Raw genomic sequence first — 24,837 nt, 5'->3', positions numbered from 1 at the left:
ACCCAACAATGTTTGGAAGTGGTCTGGGATTGATATTTGAAAAAATGTAGAAAAAAGTTGGGGGGGGGGGACAATTAAAACTCACCCTGTATATGGAGCAGGAAACAGGATTTAGGTCTGGTTAATAATAAATATTTTGTTTTAATATATTAAAAGTTCTTTGTGTTTCGTGATAAATAATATACTTATATTTGGAGCTTAGTGTTTTTTATTTATTTTTTATTCTTATAAGTCGTAAAATATAAAATCTGACGTAAAATCAAATTTTCCATTTTATAACTTTGGCAACACTGACCAATTAACGTCACGTGACTGACAGGTGTCGGAACACCTGCTCAATCAGCTGATGAGTTGAGCGGGATGGTCCATTGTCATGGTAACTAAAATATTAGCATAAAAGCGCTCAACCAATCAGAGAAAGCTTTGGCACTTGAACTAATTTTTCCTAATGACGGTTTTGCCATAAACTCCAAGCATTTAGACAAATAATCGTAGATACATTGTTAAGACGAAATGCGAAGAAGGGTCGAAGTTCAATAATATTCTTGCTAAAATATATGCGTTTAAAAATGAATAGTATGAAGATGGTTTAGGTCCTGCCTAGAACACCCCCAGTAGGCTCATCATTCACTTTGTCAATCACGTCACACTGGTCTTTTTAAAGAATAAAGAACATAAAAATGGCTCATGTTTCTGATGCTGTCCAGAAAAAGACAGCAACACTAGACTAACTTGCTCTGTCATAGAAAACGATATTGTTTACATTGTTACTCTGCCATGCGTCTCAATTAAGACGCATATCAAATATTTACAATTTTCACACAGCTATGCATTGTTCACCGATAATAGAGCTGTTCCAGATGTTTATCTCGCTATCAAGGCCGCCAGCGGGGAGTCTGACTTGCCACTTTGTAGGATCGAACCTTCCAACATCTATCAATCGCATTCGATACACCTATCGTGACTGTAGACTATCACTTATCTAATTAGCTGATTTTCCCCGCTTCTCCCAGTCTGTCAACAAGATTTGTAGTCGCAGTACTGTTAGGAATCGATTAATTTGCGATTTTTGTAATCGGAAAGGATAAATGTTATCGCTAGGAAATAACTTCATTGTGGATGTAGCCTCCGGATTACCAAAAAATATTAAAAAGGTTTAAATACCTGCTATCAAGCAATCCATTTAATTGCAGTTGCAACTAGTTTCGACTCCTATGTGGAGTCATCATCAGGCGGTACAAGGACTTCTTCTTTATTCATATGAATAATCCCCATGGCTAAAAAAGCTCTTACAAAAGCTAAAAATGTAATTAGAAAACTCTAATTAAGATTTTCAAAATTTAAAATGAAGCTTTAGAAATAAATTTAAGACGTTATTGACTTCATATGAAGAAAGAAGAAGTCCTTGTACCGCCTGATAATGACTCCACATAAGAGTCGAAACTAGTTGCAACTGCAATTAAACGGATTGCTTGATAGCAGGTATTTTAACCTTTTTAATACTAGGAAATAAGTAAATTTTACTATGCAGATGTGTAGCTTGACGTTATTGGGTAAAATAATTGCTGTAAAATTAATTATTGAAATGAAATACAGTGGTATACAAATGATTAAAATATAAATGATGATCAAATATTGACAGTTAGAAAGTTGCGTTAATTTTTGTAATTTACATACTGTATATATACATATTCTAAACTAAGCTTAACTTCAGATAAACTTTTGTCTTTTCGATCAAACCAATTTATGGAATGAAATAATCTATAGACTGTGACAATTTTAGCAATTTATCTTGAATATTGACGTGACAACTATTTTTTGTAAATTTAAATAACATTCCAAAATCCTTTTAACCATAATTTTAACGGACGTTAATGTAACTTTCGACGTCGAAATTAATTTTTTCTCTTCCTAACGAGGCCAGCAGCCTGTAGAAAAATCACTTCTGGGAACAAAAGCGGAGCGAGAAACTGACTCATCTTTGGGCGAAGGAAAACAAACTTGTTCGGCTTTTGGATGAAACAAAACATGGGTAAACACGCAGAACGGTGTTAAGCAACGGAAGTTGGCGGAGGAAAGTAGAGCTGTGAAGAAAAATGAGCGAAGCACGCGGCCTGTGTGCTGCAATCATTTATGCTAATGTAGGAATACAAGAGTTGGGAGTGCCTCAGGGGTGCGTTTTGGGGCCCACCTTTTTTCTTTCCAGTTCAAATAAATATACACCTTATTGGATGTATTTCCCTTTACACATCCCTTATGAGTAACTAAAAAGTTACCATTTACTGAAAATTGGGTGAACATGCCTAATTTAGCTTCTTTTTGAAAGAAACATACTGTATAGCAAATCAATATTTTACTGGTAAAAACTATACCAGCAGTAGGATTACATAACACAACTTAGTTATTACAAGTGTTATACCTCCAAATTATTCTACACCATTCTTTTTCGTTACTCCCATTATTACCCATAGGCATGACAAATTATTAACACAGTATACCTTCCAAACTGAAACATAATGTGGTCCTTACCATACAATATCAAGTTGTAATCTACATTATACAGATTTTTTAAACACGCTTATCTAACTGACAGAGTGAAATTGAAATCAACCCAATTTTTTATTGGTATGCAATATGACAGTCCGTTATGTAAGCCTGTTTATATTTTATTCTACTCCTAAAAATTAACTGTTTAACCCTTGATCCACACTCATTACATTTACAACTTTTATAGCTGACGATAATATGTAAATCTTAATCCTGTATGTGGTGCAATCACTTCAATGCAAATAGTAGATTATTGTAGAGATTTGATCACTATTCCATATTTTCAAGGTCGATATAATACTCTCACGTCAATCCCCATGGCTAAAATAAGCGCTTACAAAAGCTAAAAATGTAATTAGAAAACTCTAATTAAAGTTTTCAAAATTTAAAAATAAGGCTTTAACAATTAAATTTAAGACGTTATTGACTTCATAAAATATTTCCATGCAGTTGTGTATTGTTTACCTACTCTGAATCATTGAAATCGGGATTATTAGGCCTACTGCAGGATCCTCTTTGACATTCAGCCTAGTGAAGCTGGTAGAGTACATAAATAATTCATATCTCAATCAAACGATCAGCTGATTATAAAAACATCCGTATTCACTCCGTCAACAGCTGTTAGTATTCGAGCTTCCGTTATGAATTTGTCGGGTTCTTTATTGTTTTTTGCGCTTGCACTCGCTGAATGCTTTATCAATAGCACGGACTAGTATGGGTCGCTTACGATAATCAGAATGCAAGATGGGCTTCATTCTAATTAGTAATTTTAGTTTCACATTCTACTATTGCAGTGGAATATATCATTGTTGTATATGCCGACAGCGATCATTATTAAAACGTCAAACGGTTTCCAATCTTGTTTTGGCGTAACAAAATCCATTCTCGTGTAATCAGTTATACGCCCATTTTGTGTTGTATTATTAAATCATATAAGGCTGTATTTTAAAATAAAAGTTTCACTTGTTAAGTTTTTACAGGCTTAGACGGGTTGTTCCTTTCAATCTAATAAATGGAAAACTGTAAGTGTGAGGGAGGGGGGGATTCCTCAGATAAAGTGTTGTCCCAAATTCATTTGTATATTATTATAATTATATTACATTAATTTTTGGAATTTTTAAAGACTACTATTATTTGATAACATTTTGCGTTACTTTTGTTGTATAAATTTTTTTGTCTACGTTTAAATTTAGCTCGTCTTTAAGAGATTCAAATATTTTCATTAGGTAAATATGTTTTCCTGTGAACAATGCATCCTTTACAATTTGTAAAAACTTTTCTTTTTTGCATTGAAAAACGTTTGATAATCAACATTTTCAACCTAGATTTTGAAAAAGTAGTTTGAAATGTTAACCAGTAGTATTGCATTGATCGTCCATAACGTTAAATCTTAAGGGATTAGGATAACATACAAGACGGACATTTGTTGTCCTAGGACGATAAGCACGAGCCTGGAATTTTTTCACATTACTTCAGGCTAGACTTAGGGGTTGCGGCAATGTCACTTAGATAAAATACATTGGTGATTTGGTGGTATTTTAACCCGGGACCTCAGGGACCCCCCAGGGAAGACCCGCGCTCTAACCACTAGACCAGCTCGCTCTCCAAGATGAACAATTAGTTTAATTGACTAAAATTAAATGAAATGAAAAAATTGATTAAAGTACATAATAATTATATTTAAGTAGTCAAATGACTTATCTAATAAATTTAATGTTTGATTCAATCCGTGGAAAAGCTCGTCCTCCTGGTACTAGTTGTTAAAATATGATTATAAATTTATTATAAATGTAGATATACATTCTGAAAAGTTTCAATTACCATAATAAATTCCCTTTCGATCAATTTTACAAAAACATACACATAATATATTTTAGATTAATGAAAACAAACCAGCTAAACATATACACAAAATTAGCAATTTTTCGCAACCTTACGTAATGAAAACAATAACACCTGTACCAATCAACAATACAAACAAAGGCCACTAAACAAAGAATCACTTTCGTTTTGGGCTTAACTCGGAGGTCTGTGACAGCGCCTATATAAACAATAGTGTGTCGGTGGCTCAGCCAGTTATCACTATGGGAGTCGCCGCGCTGGGTTGCTCGCTAGCCTCGCTGGGTTTGCTAGTTTTGCTAGGGTTCGCTAGGGGTGACCAGTGGCAGGATTCTACAGGATATCCTTCTGCTAGTGGATGGCAGGCTGGATATCCTTCCAGCTCCTACGGGGCGCCGAGTCCTTCCTATGGACCTCCTACGTACAATACAGGTAAGAGTGGATATTTGTTATCTTATATATTAAACAACTTTTGCACAACTTATGACAGCTAGCCTGACCATACTGGACCGAATTACACGTGGGTTGTACAAAAAAAATTTATCGGTTTTATATACGTGCATGTTTTATTTGTATTTTGAGAATATTTATGTTAATTGGGTCAAAAATGGACATTCAACTTTTCTTATGGAGAATTAACATAGGGGCTGATTCTATATATTAATAGACAAGCATGTTTATTTGAAATCCTTTTCTCAGCTCGTGTGCATCGCAGGGTAAATCTATGCATGCTGTTAGAAATATATTTTCCTGTATATATGCAGAACCCCTTTATAAATTTAAATAAGCTAAAAAATAAGCACAAAAAAGATTTGAAATTAAAAAAAAATGTAACATGGGCCGGTACTTTCCTGTTAAAGAGAACATTCATTATTATCGACCTGAATTCTTTCAATATATCGATATTTTTGTTTTCCTTTACCATCCATACCTTCTGTTTTAATATCTTCAAACACATTTATATTACAAATTGACAACTGATCTTGTTTAGGCAAAACATAAATAAGTAAAACTGTTCTAAACTAACCTAACATAACCAACCAAACTTGCTGGGTTTGCTGTATCATTTCAAAATTTCGTTTGCGTTTGATAACAGAAAAGGCATGTGAGTAATATGAAACGGAATTTGGAAATTTTATAGCAAGTTTGGTTGGTTAGGAAAGGTTAGTTTAGAACATTTTCATTTCAATATAATATTTTTAAATTGTTTGTTGATACTGAACAATATTTACTTATCGTAGTTGTCAGCTGACATCTCGTTCATTATCGGATCAAAAATAGAATATCGATGTATCGGAAAGAAATCATCGATAATAATGAATGTTCCCTTTAACAGGAAAGTACCCATGGGCCTTATGGGCTTGCCATACTGCAGACGAAATATACACAAAAAATCAAAACAAATGTAAGAAATTCCAATCACATGTTTTATTTAGAGCATGGGGTGAAAATAGAAAAGTCTGTACATTACATATTTTTGGTCGAGTTTTCGACCACTGGACGACCCTTAGTAATTATAAATCCACGTATAAATACAATAATTGAAATTTAAATTTCCAAAATACACAAAATTGCAACTGTTTTATTGCGTATCGTTTGGGTTTCCACGTAAATGTAGTTGCAATTTGTTCTGTACTGACTAATTTAAATTTAGAATAAGTGACACAAACATATAAATATTTTTTATTTTAACCCGTAAAATTTCATATGATTCATACCATGTGTCTGCATATTTTCTTCTTTACGTTTCCACAAAAGGAAAAAATCATGTGGCATTTTAAGAGCAAGGGTTTTTATGACAAAACAAAGTAAAAGCTACGTAAGATTTATTTCATGTATCTGTAAAGAAAGTGTAAGAAAAGGTCTGTGACCTTAAATTTGCAAAAACAAAATATTGAAAACAAAGTTCTTTCAAATATGATTATTAAGTTTTTTTTTTATTTTACATTCTGGCTAGATAATCAATCAAGCTTAATTTTTTTTTTCTTCAAAACGCTTTCATATATTCTATTACATAACTACTTTTGTGTTTAAAGATCTCCCTACTAGATTATCATTCAATAATTAAATTTATTTTTGTTCGTTTAGGGAAAATAACACGACAGGAAATATTAATTGTTTGTTCTAGCGTTAAAAACACAAAACTCATTTAAAAAGTCTTAATTGGTGTTATACGTGTTTAAGCTATTATACTGATAAATATATGTCATCAAACAATAATCGACATATTTATGCGTGCAATACCTTAAATATGTATAAAATAAGTTACATTGACATTCACATTAAATAGTTACAACGTTTGTATATAATTTAATATATGAAGATAATGCGGGAACAACAATGTGAAATATAGTTTTTTTTTATATGCTATACAGTATAAATAATGTTAACCAAGGTAAAAATGCTGTGATTTTAATTTTTAATCTAAATAACTTTGTTTAAATTTTTAATATAATCCATTCTATTAGGCAAGATGAAGTGCAAAAACAACCAATAATAATTGTGATGAATCTAGTATTAAAAACAAGGGAGAGTGTAACAAATTTAAGAAAAAAGGTGAATCAACTTAACTTTGTGAGTCGGTCAAGAAAATATTTTTTTATAAACATACTTTTCATAGGAATCTCCCAGAACACAAAGAGTTAGCTTGGTCTTATAGGTCTTATATAAACTATAGTAATAATAATATTATCTGGAAAAACATACATTTTCTGAAACATAAATTATCTTATAGATTTTAAACAAATGTTAAATTGCATGCTATATAAATAAAAAGCTCATATGCACATATGTATAAAAATAATAAACGGTATTAGCAATATAACACATACTTTCTCCTATTAGCTTGTCAACAACTTTTATCATGGGTAAAGGAGTGGAAGTATATTATATTAAATGGACAACAAACGTTTTAGTAATCGTAATATACAGCAATTAGCGTTATACCACTGTGTTTAGAATTATAAGAACCATAGGGTACTAAATTTCAATCAAATTTAGACGTTTTTTCGAAAATCAAATTTTCCGTTATTTTATGGGTTCAATGGGAAAGATGACATTTGGTTTATAGGTGTAAGGCGGGATAAACTTGAATGAGTTCGTAAATCAGCATGATCCGACCTTAGGAACGGGGTTTTCTGGGGGTTTTATGGGATAAAAGTGGGTTTTCTCATTTTTGATCCTCAAAACATAAAATTTCTCAATTTCTCTCTAGACATTTTTAAAGAGCTTAGGGGACATATTTTTGCATATCAAAGTGTGTTTGTACGGTTATTGGTAACGGATAAAAAAAATCGTAAATTAAAAATTCCAATATTATTTTTATAGAGAATATTGTAAAATGTTATAGTTTGCTTGTTTATAGGTTATTATGTTTGCTTGGTTTAAAGGTGTAAGGCGGGATAAACTTGAATGAGTTCGCGAACCAGCATGATCGGACGATGGGACCGGGGTTTAACGTGGGGTTTTATGGGGTAAAAATGGGGTTTTCTCATTTCTTACCCTTAAAACACAAAATTTGTAAATATTTCTCCAGATCTTTTTTAAGAGATATTCAAAAAATATTTTGAATCCTGTAATTATTGTGTATCAAATGTGCTGAAAACTACTTAACCCGACCATACACTAAACTACAGTACTAAACAAATACATCATTTTTGAATTGAATGGGTTTCGAGCTGTGTATAATTCAGAATTACCGCAGAGACTTATTACCGAATTGTCGGACCAATTCCTGTATGAATAAATGACACGGTGTATTTACTCTACAACACACACAGTTATATGACCCTGTCTATAGAAAGGTCGACTTCTGACTCGGACACTAATACTTTATTCTGGTCGTCCAAGTGGTCTGTCTGTGATGAATATGTAACGTAGGGTTTCTACGGTTTCCCTCCACTGTAGCTGCTTCCACATCAAATGGTTTTATCGCATGTTTTCGTAACGATTAATGTTCTTTATCACATTAGGATTTCGCATTACCCTTGTCTTGCCAGAAAAAGGGCAAAATTTGCTAGAATTTTGTTTCTATGAAATGATTTAGAATATTGAATATATTGTAATATTATATTTAAGGAAAAACGTATTCTTCGTCACACTGCAGTAAAGACAGCAGTTTTTAATACATGCGTTGAGGGTCCAAAGTAGCATTTTTTACTCTCTAGGGAGTAATTGCGGCAATCGTAACGATCGAAATTATTTTTCGATTGATTTATTAGGTAAGGTTTCAGCATTGACTTTTTAGCCTATTGTTGTCGATTGCTCGACATATCGATGTTATAATGTACTGTAACACAATCGAAATATACGAAATGATTGAATCACATACTAAACAGCTGCTTATTTGCATTAGCAGAATTGAAAACAAGCTGGAAGTCGTTTTGAGAGTTTATCTTTACTTACAAATTATTTCGTTTTCTAGCTTTGTTTGTTAATTAATGATGCAATATGACGAAAAATATAGTTCTCCACACAGGCAAAAAGTGTCTTTTTAATCCTCGCTCATTTTCTTACCTCGGCTTCTCCTCGATCGTAGAACTTGACCTCGGGTCAAAAGGGGTCACTTTAGGCCCTAGTGATGAAGGGTAGGACCATCAAACATAGCTTCGGCCTTTTAGGACTGATCCTGAATCGATCTTTTGCTTCTAATACAAAATTCTTGGAATCCCTACAGTTTATAATATTCCATTGACATAAGAACTGTATTGTCAGTACCATTAAAGTAACCTTTTAAATATTTATAAACTGTTTTGGCAGGAACGACAGGCTGTGCAACTGGGTTCAACGACATCCTCCCAGATATTAGTGGAGTCAAGAATAACATTCTGGCAACAGGCACCTCAGCAGCAATAGCCGCCATCTTGGCTAAACTGCCGGCTTTGATATTTTTCAAGGTATATACAAACTCCATCCTGTGAGTACCAAGTATATTTTTATGCTATATAACCCCTAAGGGCCCAAAAGGACAATATACGGACGACATCCAGTAAAGCAAAAAATTTGTAGTCATCAGTGGGAAAATGCGCGAGACATAAGAATATTTGTATTTGATTTTGTATAGGAAGAGTAATATTTTTCTTGGTTTCGCATGAAGAACTATTATCCAATGCAAGAAAGAATCTATTGGTTAGCATAGCTCCTAGTAAACAAATAATTTTCTCTTTTCCAATGCCAGATTCTGTTGAATGAATATGTTTTTAATCCGTGCCATTTATTTTCTTCTATTTACTGTTCTTTTCCATCTATATATTAATCAGCTCAGCTCGTGTGCATCTTAGGGAAAATCTACGCATACCGTTAGAAAGATATTTTCCTGTAGGAGTGCTGAATCCCTTTATAAATTAAAATAGGCTCAAAGATAAGCACAAAAAATTAATTTAATTTTTTTATTAACATGGGCCTTATGGGTTGCCGTGCTGGTGACGAGTTAACAACGAAGTATAATCAGAAAATCAAAACAAATTAAAGACATTGCATTCACTCACATTTTTTATTTACAGTGTGGGGTGAAAATAGAGAAGTGTGAACATTAGATATTTTTGGTCGAGTTTTAGACCACTGGACGACCTCTAGTTTACTTAATTCTTTATTGTCTGCTGTCTTTCATTAATTTTATATTTATTGGTTCATCAATCTTACTTGTTATCTGTTATCTTTTCTTCTTGCCATATTCGAGGTAAAATCCTTGTGACAATAATCCCAATAACCTCTATACAAGTAACTAACCGTATATACGTTACTATTCCGTCAATATGTTCATCTTAAAAGACTGACGATCCTAGTTGATTGTGTTCTACTGTTCTATATCTCACTATCTCATTCTTCTGCCTCTCTCTTCCCCTGGTGAGCAGGTGCTGATATTCAAGCTGATAGTAGTCCCGATCCTCTTCATGCTCGTGGCGATCCCAGTGCTGGCTCCGTTGCTGATGATGCTGATGCCCATGATGATGAACATGATGGGGATGATGGGCATGGGAGGTATGGGAGGCATGGGAGGCATGACCACGACATCAACCACTGCAACACCAGCGAGAAGGTAGTCATCACATATTTTGTTAATTGTACAACTAGATTTTAGGTCCTGTAACTCCTTTTGTGATTATTACTTTGGTTTACTTTTTACTCCTTGTTTTGTAAGATTATACTTACAGAGCTTAGCATAGAAGGAGATAAAGAAGGAATAGACCTTTGCACAAGAATCCTAATAATATACTTTTTCTATACAAACATATATCCAGTAAATTTAACGTGGAACATTTTTAAACCGAAAATCCAAGGCAAAAGTAGTTTATTTAAAGCAATATTTTGGGCCAGTGGCATTTTTAATGAAGGAATCACGATTCACGAATCGATTAAAAAAATTGTTTGATAACAAGAACTATCAACTTGAATATTCATCTTTGACAGGAAAACCATACTAAATTTATCGCCATATTCTGCTCAGAAGTAAGGAACATGTAGTGTTTTTACTAAACTGTGGAGGATCTTACGTTTCTTGAGAATGGGTTTGAAAATGTAGTATAATTTAAGAGAGCAATTGCCAATGCCATTTCGTCAATTCAATGAAAATTCGTGATGGATCCAAATATTTGAATCTCCTGAGCTTGAACACCCCTTCCTGTGTGATTATTTGCTGAACCGCCACTCTCTGCTTCTGCAGGTCGGGCAAGAACCTGAGCGAGACGGAGGACGCCAGAGTGACAGAGATAGATGAAGTGTTCAGATCTTTGCTGGGCTCTGGAAGATGTTTGGAGAGAGTCGCCTGTACGCTGGGTAGCAAAGACAAGGATAGCTCCTACAGGAAACCTATCACTTGGTAAGTTCACTCCCTTCTAGAGGTTTAAATATCAGCAATCCTTTCCTTGGCCTTGGTTGCTATGTTGGCAACTTTCGATTCTTTTGTTGACCCCAAGACAAGACGAAGATGGTTCTTTTGTTGATGATAGGCGTACAAGGAGTTGAAAATACTAGCCACTGTAGAACTCGCAATGAGAAGGGAAGTGTCTGCAACCCCTCAGCATCGGGAAGCCATTGTCGTAAATACTAAACATAATTTAAACATTTGAAATATTGTGATTCAGTAAGTCATTCTAAAAACTGAGTTTGACCTTATCACCATCGTATCTCTTCCAGTCACACATTTTCCTATTTATCTACATTAAAAATTCTATTTAGATATAGTTTTAAGATCTATTAAATTTCAATCAGTTTAACTCAAAACCAAAAAGTGAACAAACACCTAACGAGTCATAACTAATGAAGCAATGTCCATAATGAGTTTTTCTCACATTCGAAAGCGCTTTGCTTTGCATTCAAACAAAGAGCAACATTGGAATTCGACAACGTTGAATAGAAACGAAAGTTTTACTCTATGGACTAATCAGCTGATTAATATCCAAGGACATGTTTATATATTTCTAGTCATGATCCAGTAGTAAAAGGCGAAAGTCGGAAGACATGAATCGGTTTAAAATGTGCTCGCATACGGCCCAGTTTATGATGCATGGGTAATTCGTTTGGACAGTGTGGAACGAATAATAAATCCACTACATTGTTTTTGAAATGGCTTGGTATTTCAGAGTCAAACAGGTTGATTTCTCTTGAGCAAAAAGATTATTTCACAGTTATGAAAATAATAAAATAAAACTAATTGAAAGGAACTACAACAATCAACTCATTAGAGCTTGAGACGTTTCTTTATGTTGGTGAAATCAATGCCACAGTGTTTAAAATAGCTCACATGGCTCTTAGCGAATTTCGCACACAAGGAATAATCTGTTTAAAATATATTTCGTCATACTGCAGAAAATAGCCGTTTTTAATACATGCATTGTGGGTCTAAAGTAGTATTTTTACTCTCTAGGAAGTAAAAATCTGCTGTTGTAAACAGTTGTAAATTTCGATTGAGGGAATCGTATCGATCGAAAATATTTTTCGATTGATTTATTAGGTAAGGATAATGTACACAACCGTAATAGACGAAATTGAATCACTTAATAGCTGCTTATTTGCATTAGCATAATTGAAAACAAGCTGGAAGTGGTTTTGAGAGGTTATCTTTGCATAACAATTATTTATGTCTAGCTAAGTTGATAATTAATTATTCAATATGACGAAAAATATAGTTCTCCACTCATTTTGTGACCTCGGCTTCACCTCGATCGTAAAACTTGACCTCGAGTCAAAAAGAGTCACTTTAGGCCCTAGTGATGAAATATATAATATTTTACATCCTTCCACTACCAATGTATTACTGGTGACGATCGTTTTTACATCAATGTACTATGCTTCTACCAAGAATGATTCAAAACTGCTGAGCCTATTTCACGTCAGTCGTCTTCCAGACTTCCAGACACGATTTAAAATGTTGAATGTTGAAATTTCTTCCAAATCAAAACTGCCAATAAAAAAGCTGAAGTAAAAGAACTGTCAATCAAAAGAGACGTAGGCCGAAATCACCCACATTATGTAGGCCGATGTTTACATGTACAAGAGTAGGGAAAGTTGACTGAGTAACGGATCAGAAACAAAAGGTACAATTAGTTAACCAGTCGAAGAACGAACAACATTAGTTATTCAGTTCTAGTAACCAGTACTTCTGTCAACTGTGTCCGCCTTTGTCGCAGTCACTGTCTGTACATATTGGTATGTGTCTCTATCGAAAAGTATACTCAAACGTGTCTTTGTAGGACTTACTGCTGACTTGGTTCAATTGGTTGAAGTTGAAAGAGGTCGTGCAATTGCGCCAAAGAGTTCTTTAATTGCGCTAAGCCTTCAAAGGGTCCCAAAAATGTCCCTTGGTTGCGCCAAGCCCAAGGTAGGGGTGATTTGCCGGCAGAAGGAATGTCCTTGTTTACATGTCATCCTAACCTAATCTAACCTAACCTTACGTAACCTAACCTTACCTAACCTTACCTTACCTGACCTAACCTTACCTGAACGTAGGGGTTCCCGGCCACCGGTCATAAATTCAGGGGCCATATTTATATAATCTAACCTAACCAAACTCCTATAAGAGAATTAGGGCCAGAGGTAGCCGGTTCTCCGTTTCCCACCTTACCTAACCTAACCTAACCTACTCAATTATAAAGTGAAAGAGGATTTAAATACGAGTGTACAACTTAATGGTAATCATTCAAACACTCATCTTACTTACACGTCAGTCACATCTACTATTTTTTACTACTAATTTTCTCCACCTGGAATGGGTATTTGCTCATAACTAGGGCATTCTATAAACATTTTTCGTACACCTAGTCATTTCTAAGGTGTTTTACTAATTACTACATCAAGTAGTGTCCTCAGCGAGTCTGTAGATCTAACATCATTTTATCTAATGGTATTTCTATCATACTATAGTCCATGTCACTATAGTAGTACTGTTGTACTATAAGGGAGTCCAATGAACGTTGTTTTGTTACATGGATGAAGAGTAGCTAAGTATTTAGACTCTTACCTTGATAAAAATGCCCTGTCTTTAACCATAATAGTGTTTTGCGCTTAAAAATGTTCTTTGGCAACTTGGCCAAACCATGTTGTTCTTGACTTGAGTTTACTTATGTAAGTAAGAATGTTTTCATGTGTCTGTATTTTTATTGCAAGGAATGCTCATATATGTTTAAGTCTGTCCGGTTTAATGTTGTTATTTCAATCGCTATTCTTCTTCTATTTATATTGGACGTAAAATCTTTCTTACGATTTGGTTACTTATTGAAACAACCCAACTAATCCATGAAATCTAGAAATCATCATGAAATCATCTAGAAATGAGGTACCGGTTTCCGTTGTTTCGTCATGTTGAAATGTTAAATTTTTAACTCTTAAATTGATGGATAAAATGCTATCGTTTGTAGTTGAAGTCAATTTTTTTTCGCGAATCTATTAACTTACAAGGAATTTTACATAATAGAATTTTAAACAAATTCATCTCTTAAAAGGTTTTGTAAGCTGGGACCATATTTAAAGATACTTCTCTATGTACATATATAGCTAATCTATTATTATTTGGTTTTAGGGATTGTATACGCTATTACGAGTAATAATATAATCACAATTTACTTTATAACTACATACACTCAAATAATGCGTCAAATTGGATCAAATCAAAAAAATTACACATCATGACAACTAAATTCAATCTACATATAGCAATTAGTACGGTAAACAGTTGTATTGGTAAATTCAATTGTGTAGCTCACTCTAATAATGTCAAATATGATTAAAGTAATATTTTGCACGATGACAGATTTATTTCAATCTACATACTGAATATCATAAAAAATATACATTCTTCGTTAAATTTATGTTCTACCAAATGAAGCCTAGTTAGCCAAAATCCCTCTAGTATTTCAAAACAGAGGTATTGTTATCTGAAGGGTTTTAAAGCGAACTGGGTGTACAGTAGTGCCTTCATTGTGACGGTAGTCTTTTTGCATTACATGAAAGAGTTGCTATAGTTGCATTCTATTGAAGGCGCTCACGAACATTGCCTGGAGCATTACGAACATTGGGGAAGTTGAAGGCAAGTCTAACATGATCGCGATTATTCATTATTTTTTAATGATTGACTGATGCTACTTTAGTATCAATTTCTAATCATCCTTGCCATGACAATTAGACCTACTCTACCCAATAAACCAAATACTGTGGTAAATTCGACCAACAACAATTTCCACTTAACAGTTACATTATAAAATAAATTACTCGCCTGTTTCTTTGAGGATTCCAATGGTATACAAGTAATTTTATTGAGCTTGGTTGTATAAACTGTTACAGCTGTTATAACCTCCCAAATACAGTACCATCTTTTAATAAGTACTAAAAGTCACGAGTTGTGTTTATAGCTAGTATTAATATAAATACAGGGTGTTGAAAATGTCTGGAACCAGCATTATATCTGGTGAGTGGTTAAAGAAATACAACTGATATTTTGTGTACGGATATACTATGGTTTTACCTACCCTTTGGGGCCTTTGGGGCCCTTTGGGGCCTTATAAGTGGTTTTTTACCACTTATAGGGAACGTCCTGTGGAGGATGCAGTAAAAAGTTTTAATGGAAGCCTATGGTAAATGATACATCATTTAAAAGGCCATTTTTTTCTGAGTAAGGAGCCACAAGTTTCATCTCAAAAGGACCACCCTAGCGAAAATGGTGACTGTTTGAAGTTTTTGAAAATAATTGAATTTTAAATTTCAAACAGTCGCCATTTTTGCTAGGGTGGTCCTTTTGAGATGAAACTTGTGGCTCCTTACTCAGAAAAAAATGGCCTTTAAAATGATGTATCATTTACCATAGGCTTCCATTAAAACTTTTTACTGCATCCTCCACAGGACGTTCCCTATAAGTGGGTTTTTAAATTTCAAACAGTCGCCATTTTTGCTAGGGTGGTCCTTTTGAGATGAAACTTGTGGCTCCTTACTCAGAAAAAATTGGCCTTTAAAATGATGTATCATTTGCCATAGGCTTCCATTAAAACTTTTTACTGCATCCTCTACGGGACGTTCCCTATAAGTGGTAAAAAATTTCATAAGGCACCAAAAGATAGGTAAAACCATAGTATATCCGTATACAAAATATCAGTTGTTTTTCTTTAACCACTCACCAGATATAATGTTGGTTCCAGACATTTTCAACACCCTGTATAAGTCTTTATTGGAATTTAGATTTTTTTTACATTATTGGTCTTATGGGTTGCAAGCAGCTGTGATAGTTTTGTGACAGTAAATAAATTAATTGCAACATAATACTTGTAGCAAATCACCTACTAACAGTAGAGTAGGCCTACATTGGCAAATTACTAAATACAGTACAAAATAAAAGGTCATTCCTATGAATACTATGAACATTGATTAAATACACTTGGGGGTGTATGGTGTATTACCAAAAGCAATGGGATAATAACGACTGTTCAGAAACGTAGTCTTTTTACCACAAAACATTATTTTCTAATACTGAACCAATAGGCTCGAGGAAAAGCCAAAGACGTTTTGTAGTAAAGTTTTCTACGTCTAAATAAGTTCTTTCACGATCCCATAATTGGTTGCAACGTTCTCCGATCCCAGTAACTAACGCATCAAAACAATGCTTGTCAACACAGATGTCATACATCATGAATTATTTTATTGAAGTTAATTGTAGAATTTTTTGTATGCTCGCTCGTATGAAAAGGTTTGTTTGGAAGATAAAGAATGAGGGAATATCCAAGCTGATTAAACATTTGGCTAGTTTAGTAAACCTGCAAAAGATGATTGCAGGCAAAAGTAATTAGTTTTATGTTTTAATAGGTTAACTAGATTTCCAAATTAATAATTATGTCTTAACATGTGTGTTTTATTTAGAATTATTATAAATAAGGTTCAATTCAGTATACTACCAACCTCTTGCACTCCATGTAATTAAATCATACAGTGTGTAAATTAGGTATGGAAAAAACCTGTATTTAGAAAACCGATTTCGGAAACCCGATCTGTAGATAGAAATATTCTGCTTCTGGCTTTGACTGTTAACAAAGATTCCACAATCGTTTACATCAAAAATATTTTTAACCCCCCCCCTAACAGGGTTGGGGGTAGGTTGTAACTTATTTTTTCAAACTTATTTTTTACACTACATTTTTATAATTATTTCTAAGATGAAATTTATCAGTGGGGTTCATTGTTTTAGATAACATTTTCTGTAGGGCACAAAACTGTACGATGCGTCTATCGGATTACGACTTGGTCAATAGACGGAGGAAACCCAATGTCAAATATATGCCAATTAACTATACAATATGGCACAAATGAACTTTTATACAGGGTGTCCCGGAACTCTCTACCAATATTTTAGGGCATTGATCCCGGGTAAGAAACGTACCTAAATATCATATTTAAATTGTCCGGAAGTCCTTAGTTACTCACACAGCCGCCATTTTGTTTTTTTAAGTAATTCATTTTTTCCTAAAGAATGGTTAAACATACGAAATGGAAACTTTGCACAAACATTTATGGCAACTAGACAAAGCTACAAAAAAATTATGACGATTTTCAAATTCATTAAACAAAATGGCATCCATTTAACATTTTCTTTCTTAAATAACTCAAAAACCATTGATTTTACAAAAATTTTAAATAGCCGCCATTTTGTTTTATGAATTTGAATAATCGTGATAATTTTTTGGTACCTTTGTCTAGTTGTCATAAATGTTTGTGCAAAGTTTCCATTTCGTATGTTTAACCATTATTTAGAAAAAGATTAATAACTGAAAAAAACAAAATGGCGGCTGTGTGAGTAACTAAGGACTTCCGGACAGTTTAAATATGATATTTAGTTATGTTTCTTATCCAGGAGCAATGCCCTAAAATATTTGTAGAGAGTTCCGGGACACCCTGTATAATCAAGTCTTATATAATGACCCAGTTAAAATAAAACTATTTTACCTCATTGGTCCGTTACCCGTGTGTTATGAGTAAAGCTATGCTGTTATGAAAGTAAACAATGCTGTTATGTGACTTTTTTCAATTCTAAGAACTGAACTGAAACGGCTACAAAAAAAACGGTCGTAGGTAAAATACTTTACAAAACTTAATAATTATAATGTTATTTCTTTAGACATGTTTCTACTGGACAATTAACTATCCGGCGCGGTGGACCAAAGCTGTCACGTGACCGGCGATGTCCGCCTCCGCGATTGTATGGCCGTCAGTTTCTGTTATAATCGCGGCAAACCCAGTAGACTGTCACACGCCGCGCCGTTGCATATTCATGGACAGTGACAAAACCAACACAGAATGGAAATGGTCCGGGTGTTGCGCTTGTAAGTGAAATAAATTTGGCACAAAACTGGAGCAGTTATTCGGGTTATGGTGGATACCATTTGACAGATTACATCAAGATATTCACGTGAAAGGCGTTAAGCTCTTGGAGAAACAAAATTAATAAATAATGTAATGAGTTTTAGCAACCTTTCAAAAATGTCAACAATAGCGCTCATTGTGTAAGAAACCACCTCATGTCTAATAACTGTATTTGTACAAGTATTTGCAATTTGCTGTATTCTATGTCACTTCGATAGTGCAGATTCCAAAGTAAGTTACGGTACCCCGACCATACATAAACATAACTTTTTTAAAGAAGAACTTTATTAAAAACCTACACGTACAGTATTTTTTAAGAATCTTGTTAGACCACATTCCACCTTACAGTATAGTGATTTAAACTCTTCTACTTTGGATTGAATTTTGGATAATCAAGTGAAAATCCATCCTATACCCACCAGCTTAGCCATTTTTCAAGGGCGTATGAGCCGTTAGAGTGTGTTGCAGTCTAAAATTATTTTATCGCCCTTAGTGTCTGTGCTACTAGTGCGATATAACTTACGATAAAGTCGTCGTTTCGAGTTGGCTCGGTTAAAAGTTAACATTCGATATTAATCAGTAACAAGCGTAAGTTTTTTGGTGCCACAATACAAAAACGTTAATTTTTTATGTAAAAATCCTAAAACATGGGAAGAAATAGTTATTTGTGTAACTAGTGAGCAAAGTGGCAGTTTGCTGTACACGAGTGAAATGTTTTTTACGCACACGCAACAGACGAGTGTGGAAAGTTTCTGAAGTGCAGCAAAGGCACTTTGCGCTCGTGTTGCACATTATATTTTTCCTACATTTACTATAAAGTATAGAACTAATTAGTCTTTCATACACTAAACAACACGTTTTAGGTTATGTTAAATACAAATGTTGAACGAAATGGGAAACACTGTAACAGCTGATTGTAGTCGTAGTAAGTGTTGCCAACTTATTCCAAGCGTACACGTCGTATTACGTGCCTAATACGACCACACTGTTTTTATTATTGGTTAGAATACTGGAGTGCGGAAAAAAGTGCGGCAAAAGTAAGTAAATGCAGCAATTAGCTACTTAGCGTACTATTATCAGTACAAGCCCGATTTGTCAGGTAACTGTAGTAAAATGTATATTTATCCACAAAGCTTGTACTCTACTTGTATGTTGCAGGTTACTAAAACAGCTGCAAGCGTTGGTCCCGGGCGACTACCGTGACCAGGTCAAGCTATACAGACAAGCCTACATGGTCGGAGCTGACCAGGGCTGTGATCAGGAGATATACCAGTGCCAGACACCGCAGTTATTGGTCCAACAGGAGCAGAGGACCTATAGGCTGCTCTAGTGCTTCACTAGACATTATGCAACCCCTTGAATTTGTCTTAAAATCCAAACATTATGTCGCAAGTTGCATATCTGCAATCCATCAGTTTAAGTCATAAATCTTTAAAGGCTCCAAGGAAAAGGTATGTTGAAGTTTGGGTCACGAGAGTCTAAAGTTTTGTCTAAATATTTACTATGATTGCCTCTCGGACTGTTTTTATCGGGATTCCGTCTCCACTAGTAAAACAATAAAACATATGGCAAACTAAAGAGTTGGGGGGTAACCATCAGTGCGGCGGCGAGACCTTAGTTACTGCCGCGCGTCTGAGTTCACGCTAAAGGCACAGAAAATAAAGGGGACTAGGGAATTCAATAACGACAGGCAAGCTCCTTAAATATTGAATCCAAATACAGTAAAACAAGGAAATTTTAGAGTTTATCTAAAAATCACTGTTAAATTGATACCAAATTTCACGCAATCGGCTAACATTTACATGTTTGTATTTGCAATGATCAATGTAAACGTGAGTTGTTCAGAAGGAATAGAAAACAGACCGCCACACCGGTGGAAAATATCCAGCTTAGGTCACGAACCCATGGTAACCCTCTTGGTTACCATACCTTGCCTACAACCATAGACGTAGTTTACAATGTATATGTTGGAACTTAAGATAAAGCGTCATCATCAGGAAACAAAAATTGGCTCTTAATTTTTCAGACTCGTCAAAACATCACGTAAAGTTTGAAAACACACGCGCGTGTTATACATTTAAATATTTAGGATAAGAAGGTCGGAAGACGCCAACTATTTTGGTAATGTGATGTTTGTCGAGTGGACCAAACGAATAAATGAATCTTTGCAGACCTGATAAGCTCTTAAATGTGCATTGATATCTAAGTCTAGTATTTGAACTGTGAATTGTGGATACGAAAGGGTTAGTACTTAGGGCTACTGTGGTAACAACAGTTCAGGAGGCAATCATAATGAATGTTTAAATATTATTTTTAATGCTCACGACCCAATGAATCCTTCAATCCCTTCCTTGGAGCCTTTTAATCTTGCATCTTCAATCATTTTAACTTCACAACATACGTTAGTAGTAAAAAATATGACCTGGTTCACTTTGACGTTTTGGTCATGAGGACAGCTAATATTTCTCTTATACAAGTATATGACAAGAGGTCTCACATTTTTCCTTTGTAATAAAAAATCAGATAGTACAGTATATAAAGAAGGGACATATGGAGTTTAAATTTTCTTCTCAAGATCTAAAAATAGTAAGAAAAAGGAAATGCAAATGTGGAAGAGAAAAACGAATTCCTGATTTGTATTCCGTTTATTGATATTGATTGTTAATTATCTTGAAGTTAATAAGACAGTTACACTTATAGGTTCATAATGTTTTTGGAGACTTTAATGCCGTCTGTGACAGAAGGCCTCATTGAAACGTTTTACTTCTCTGAGTTTGATCACAGATTCTTAGTGCCAAATATAACGATTAATCAAAGTGTTATCTCAAAATGAGATTTTGTTATAGACCCACATTTTACAGAATAGTTAAAAATGAAGTTACTTTAGTGCATAATAGTTTATCTGTTTATTTAATGTTTTTCGTTTATTTATTTTAGATTAAGACCTTTGTTTGTATATTGATTATTTATTGATTGATTATTTATTTTAATAAACTTTTTACTGTATGTTAGATTTATTTATAACTTCCCAATTTATTAATAATTATTTAACATGGGGAAAATTTAATTGTTATTGGTTGGAATAAAAACTTCCGAGTGAACTTTGAAGTAATAAAAATAAAACTGAAAATTTATACTTATACATAAAATGTGTGTCTGGCGATATCAATATTTACTTTTTACTAATATGTATAGTTTACAGTTAAAATTGTTACGTGGTAAGTTATCTTTTATTATGAAATTGAATTTTTGGATTACTTTTTAATATCTCAACTATACAATGGTTTAACCGAGGTATCAAATAAATACCTCGGTCGTGCATTAATTGTGACAAAGAGTTCCTTAATTGTGCCAAGCCCTCTAAGGGTCCCAAAAATCTTCCTTTATTTGGTCAAGCCCAAGCCAGGTAGGGGTGAGTTGCCGGCAGAAAGCATAAGGAATGACCTTATTTACCTATTACTTAACCTAACCAAGCTTAACGTAACCTAACCTATCCTAACCTAACTTAACCTAACCAATTATACAGTCAAAGAGAACCGCCACTTGCGACCCCGTAAATGAACTTATCGGGTGGCTCTTTAGAATAGTTGGCGCAATTCTGAAATACCAGACTACCTGACTCAAGTCAGTTGGCGCAATTAATGTCCCAATACTTCAGTACCACAATTTGATGTATACGCAATTCTCAATCCGTCTTGAGGTGGACTGAGGAGATTCATTATTCAAACCAAATACTCAAGTCACCGAATCAAACTCAATGCAAATTCAAGAGAGGATTCTTCCAGAGTGGGGAAAGTTTAGTGATTGTGTTCCCGACCGGAAATCCGAAACCGGGAAACCTTCTGCCCAGTGGTCACGATCGCCAAGTAGCTCTACGTCACAGCTCAAAATCCTCCTGTCATGGTCCGGATTGACCCACACACGTATCGTGTCATGAATATTTTTTTCAACGAGACATGCTAAATTTGATATGTGATATCCATGTGCTCCATATAGCAGTTGACTTGGTTCCAGAGGCAAATCACTTTCTGTTGACGTTCACACTTCACACACCACGGCTTCAACTGAACTGGGAAAGTGTTGAAGAAAGTGACTCTTGACATGTTAACGTTATGTCTGGAACTATCTGCGACTCATTGTTGACAAAGGTTTGTCAAGATGCATTTTTTTAGCTTCACAGTTCAACAAGTGCACGGTCGTGCATTGCGCCAAAGACTTACTTAATTGCGCCAAGACCTAAAAGGGTCCCAAAAAATGTTCCTTAGTTGCGCAGAGCCCAAGGAAGTAGGGGTGAGTTGCCGGCAGAAGAAATGTCCTTGTTTACGTGTAATCCTGACCTAATCTAACCAAACCAAACCTAACCTATCCTAACCCAACCTACTCAATTATACAGTCAAAAAGTATGCACTGTTGGCTCGTTGGCTGCTACTCTCTGTAGTGTATTCCAACTTAGGATGGGCGTTTGTGTATTGTTAATTTTAATGTGTTAGTAACGGTTTTTTTCACCTGAGGACGGGATCAGATTGCAGATCCCGAAACGTTGTGTATTGTTTTGTACCATCGTGGTGGAAAATGTCCGCAATAAACCTTTGAACAACATTAACACCATCACCAACAATGAACTTCATACTAAGAGCCAGTGTTGTCTTGTCAATGCACCAAAACGTAATTGCCCAGGGAAGATTATATGCTTCAAATTTCGCAATAATTATAAGCACGGAAAAGCGAAGTAAAGGAAGCCGGAATATAGGAATATAGAAATAAGCCTACCTGAAATTATCTCAAACCAAAATAGTATCTCAAACCAAAATAAAACCTTAGAAAAAAGAATAATTACTGATCAAAATCTTCATGAACTTAAAATAAGGCTACAGTCAGAGGACTGGAACTCAGTATATGATGCTCCTGATATTAATACCAAATATGATAGCTTTATAGAAACATTCAAATATTATTTTGATATCAGCTGCCCGAATAAAAAAACAAAACTTAATCTCAGTCGCAAAGGAAAAAACAAATGGATGAACAATGAGATAATAGCTGCAAAGGAAAACATGTTCCAACAATACTCTGTATGGAGGCTGACAGGAATGATATCTGACAAAGAATTATACCTAAAGCTTAAAGATAAATATAAAAACAAAATACAGGAAAGTAAAATAAAATGGGCACACGATTGCATATCCAGCTCAAAAAATAAATCTAAAGACTCTGGAAGATTATAAACAGCATTAGGCCAAAAGAAAATTCAGACTGTAATAATATTATACTGAATATTGACGGTAACAAAATATAAAATCCTATAGAAGTGTGTGAAACCCTAAATGACTATTTTGTTAATGTTTCGAAGCTTGTTAACAAGGATCAGGAAACCCATGCCTTATCTGGTTTTAGGAGGGATGGCACTGCTGAACTTGGACAATTTCATTTAATTACATCGGCTTACCTTCTGGATTTGTTCTCAAAGCTACCATCTAAACACTCTAGTGGTGTAGATGGAATCAGTATGCATGTCCTAAAATATTGTAGGGAGGAAGTGGCAGTTCCTCTTACCCACATAGTCAATTTTTCACTGACATCTGGAATTTTCCCTCAGAATTGCAAAATTGCAAAAATAAAACCAATTTTTAAAAAGTCAGACAGAACTGATCCTGGGAATTATCGCCCAATCTCTCTCCTACCAGTCGTTTCAAAATTGATTGAGAAAGTTGTTTCGGAGCAACTTAGCAACTTCTTGGAAAAAAATAACATATTGTGTGACAGACAATATGGTTTTAGACACAACAAATCAACAAAATTGGCACACATTGATTTCATCAACAGCAGTATAGACGCAATGGAGGCTGGAGAGACGGTAGTTGGTTGTTTTGCTGATCTCTCCAAAGCCTTCGATTGTGTCGAACCTGCGATTCTATTGGAAAAATTGGCATCAATTGGAATCTCAGGACTTGCGCTGAAGTGGCTCACATCCTATATGAGCAACCGATTCCAAGTCACTGAGATTAAAAAAAAACTCAAATTCAAAAACTGAAAGAATTTCATCAACAAAAAAACTGATCTCCAATGGCGTCCCCCAGGGATCTGTCCTTGGACCTCTCCTTTTCTTGGTCTACATCAACAACATCACAGATACTGTTCCGCAGGACAGCGTCTACCTCTTTGCGGATGATACAACGTTGTTCGTAAGGTGAACTGACGACGCGGCCCTGGAGGCAGAATCTAATCAAAGAGCAAATGATTTGGCTGACTTTTTTTCCTCAAACAAACTCAAATTAAATTCACAAAAAACAGGATACATGTGTATCCAAACTGCAAAAAGACAAAATTTAAAAAAATAATAGGACTCCGAACCTATTAATTGGAGAGGATCAAATTCAAATTTCAAAAACTGCCGACTTTTTGGGGGTGAGATTGGACGATAAATTGAGTTGGGATGCACAAATAAAAAAAACTGGAGGGGTCAATGGCTCGAGGGGTCTTTGTACTTCGAAGAATAAGAACCTTCGGAAACCTGGCTCTCTCTAAACTTGTGTATTTTGGCCTAATAGAACAGCACATTTTGTATTCAATCATTCTATGGGGAGCTGTTAAGAAGAATATTGACCAGATCTTTGT

At 34.7% G+C, this 24,837-nt stretch overlaps 1 protein-coding gene across 1 annotated transcript; it reads left to right on the top strand.

The window, feature by feature from the left end:
• Window positions 1-4,631: 4,631 nt before the first annotated feature.
• Window positions 4,632-19,552, top strand: LOC128999564 (uncharacterized). Its single transcript, XM_054426137.1, has 5 exons — window positions 4,632-4,818; window positions 9,145-9,281; window positions 10,239-10,423; window positions 11,048-11,203; window positions 19,381-19,552. The coding sequence occupies exons 1-5, from the start codon at window positions 4,632-4,634 to the stop codon at window positions 19,550-19,552; spliced, it is 837 nt and encodes a 278-aa protein (XP_054282112.1).
• Window positions 19,553-24,837: the final 5,285 nt, after the last annotated feature.

The sequence above is a fragment of the Macrosteles quadrilineatus genome, unplaced genomic scaffold (assembly GCF_028750875.1).
Source record: "Macrosteles quadrilineatus isolate MER2022 unplaced genomic scaffold, UCM_ALF_1.0 Scaffold_8__2_contigs__length_117827958, whole genome shotgun sequence".
Lineage (NCBI taxonomy): Eukaryota > Metazoa > Arthropoda > Insecta > Hemiptera > Cicadellidae > Macrosteles > Macrosteles quadrilineatus.
Note: the sequence above shows the minus strand (reverse complement) of the source record. Positions and strands in the feature narration are given on the sequence as shown.

Excerpts from the sequence above, each read along its gene's own strand:
- LOC128999564 (XM_054426137.1), top strand. The coding sequence starts at position 4,632 with ATGGGAGTCGCCGCGCTGGGTTGCTCGCTAGCCTCGCTGGGTTTGCTA. Across the intron at positions 4,819-9,144 it reads ACCTCCTACGTACAATACAG|GAACGACAGGCTGTGCAACT; the intron begins GTAAGAGTGGAT and ends CTGTTTTGGCAG. Across the intron at positions 10,424-11,047 it reads ACTGCAACACCAGCGAGAAG|GTCGGGCAAGAACCTGAGCG; the intron begins GTAGTCATCACA and ends CTGCTTCTGCAG.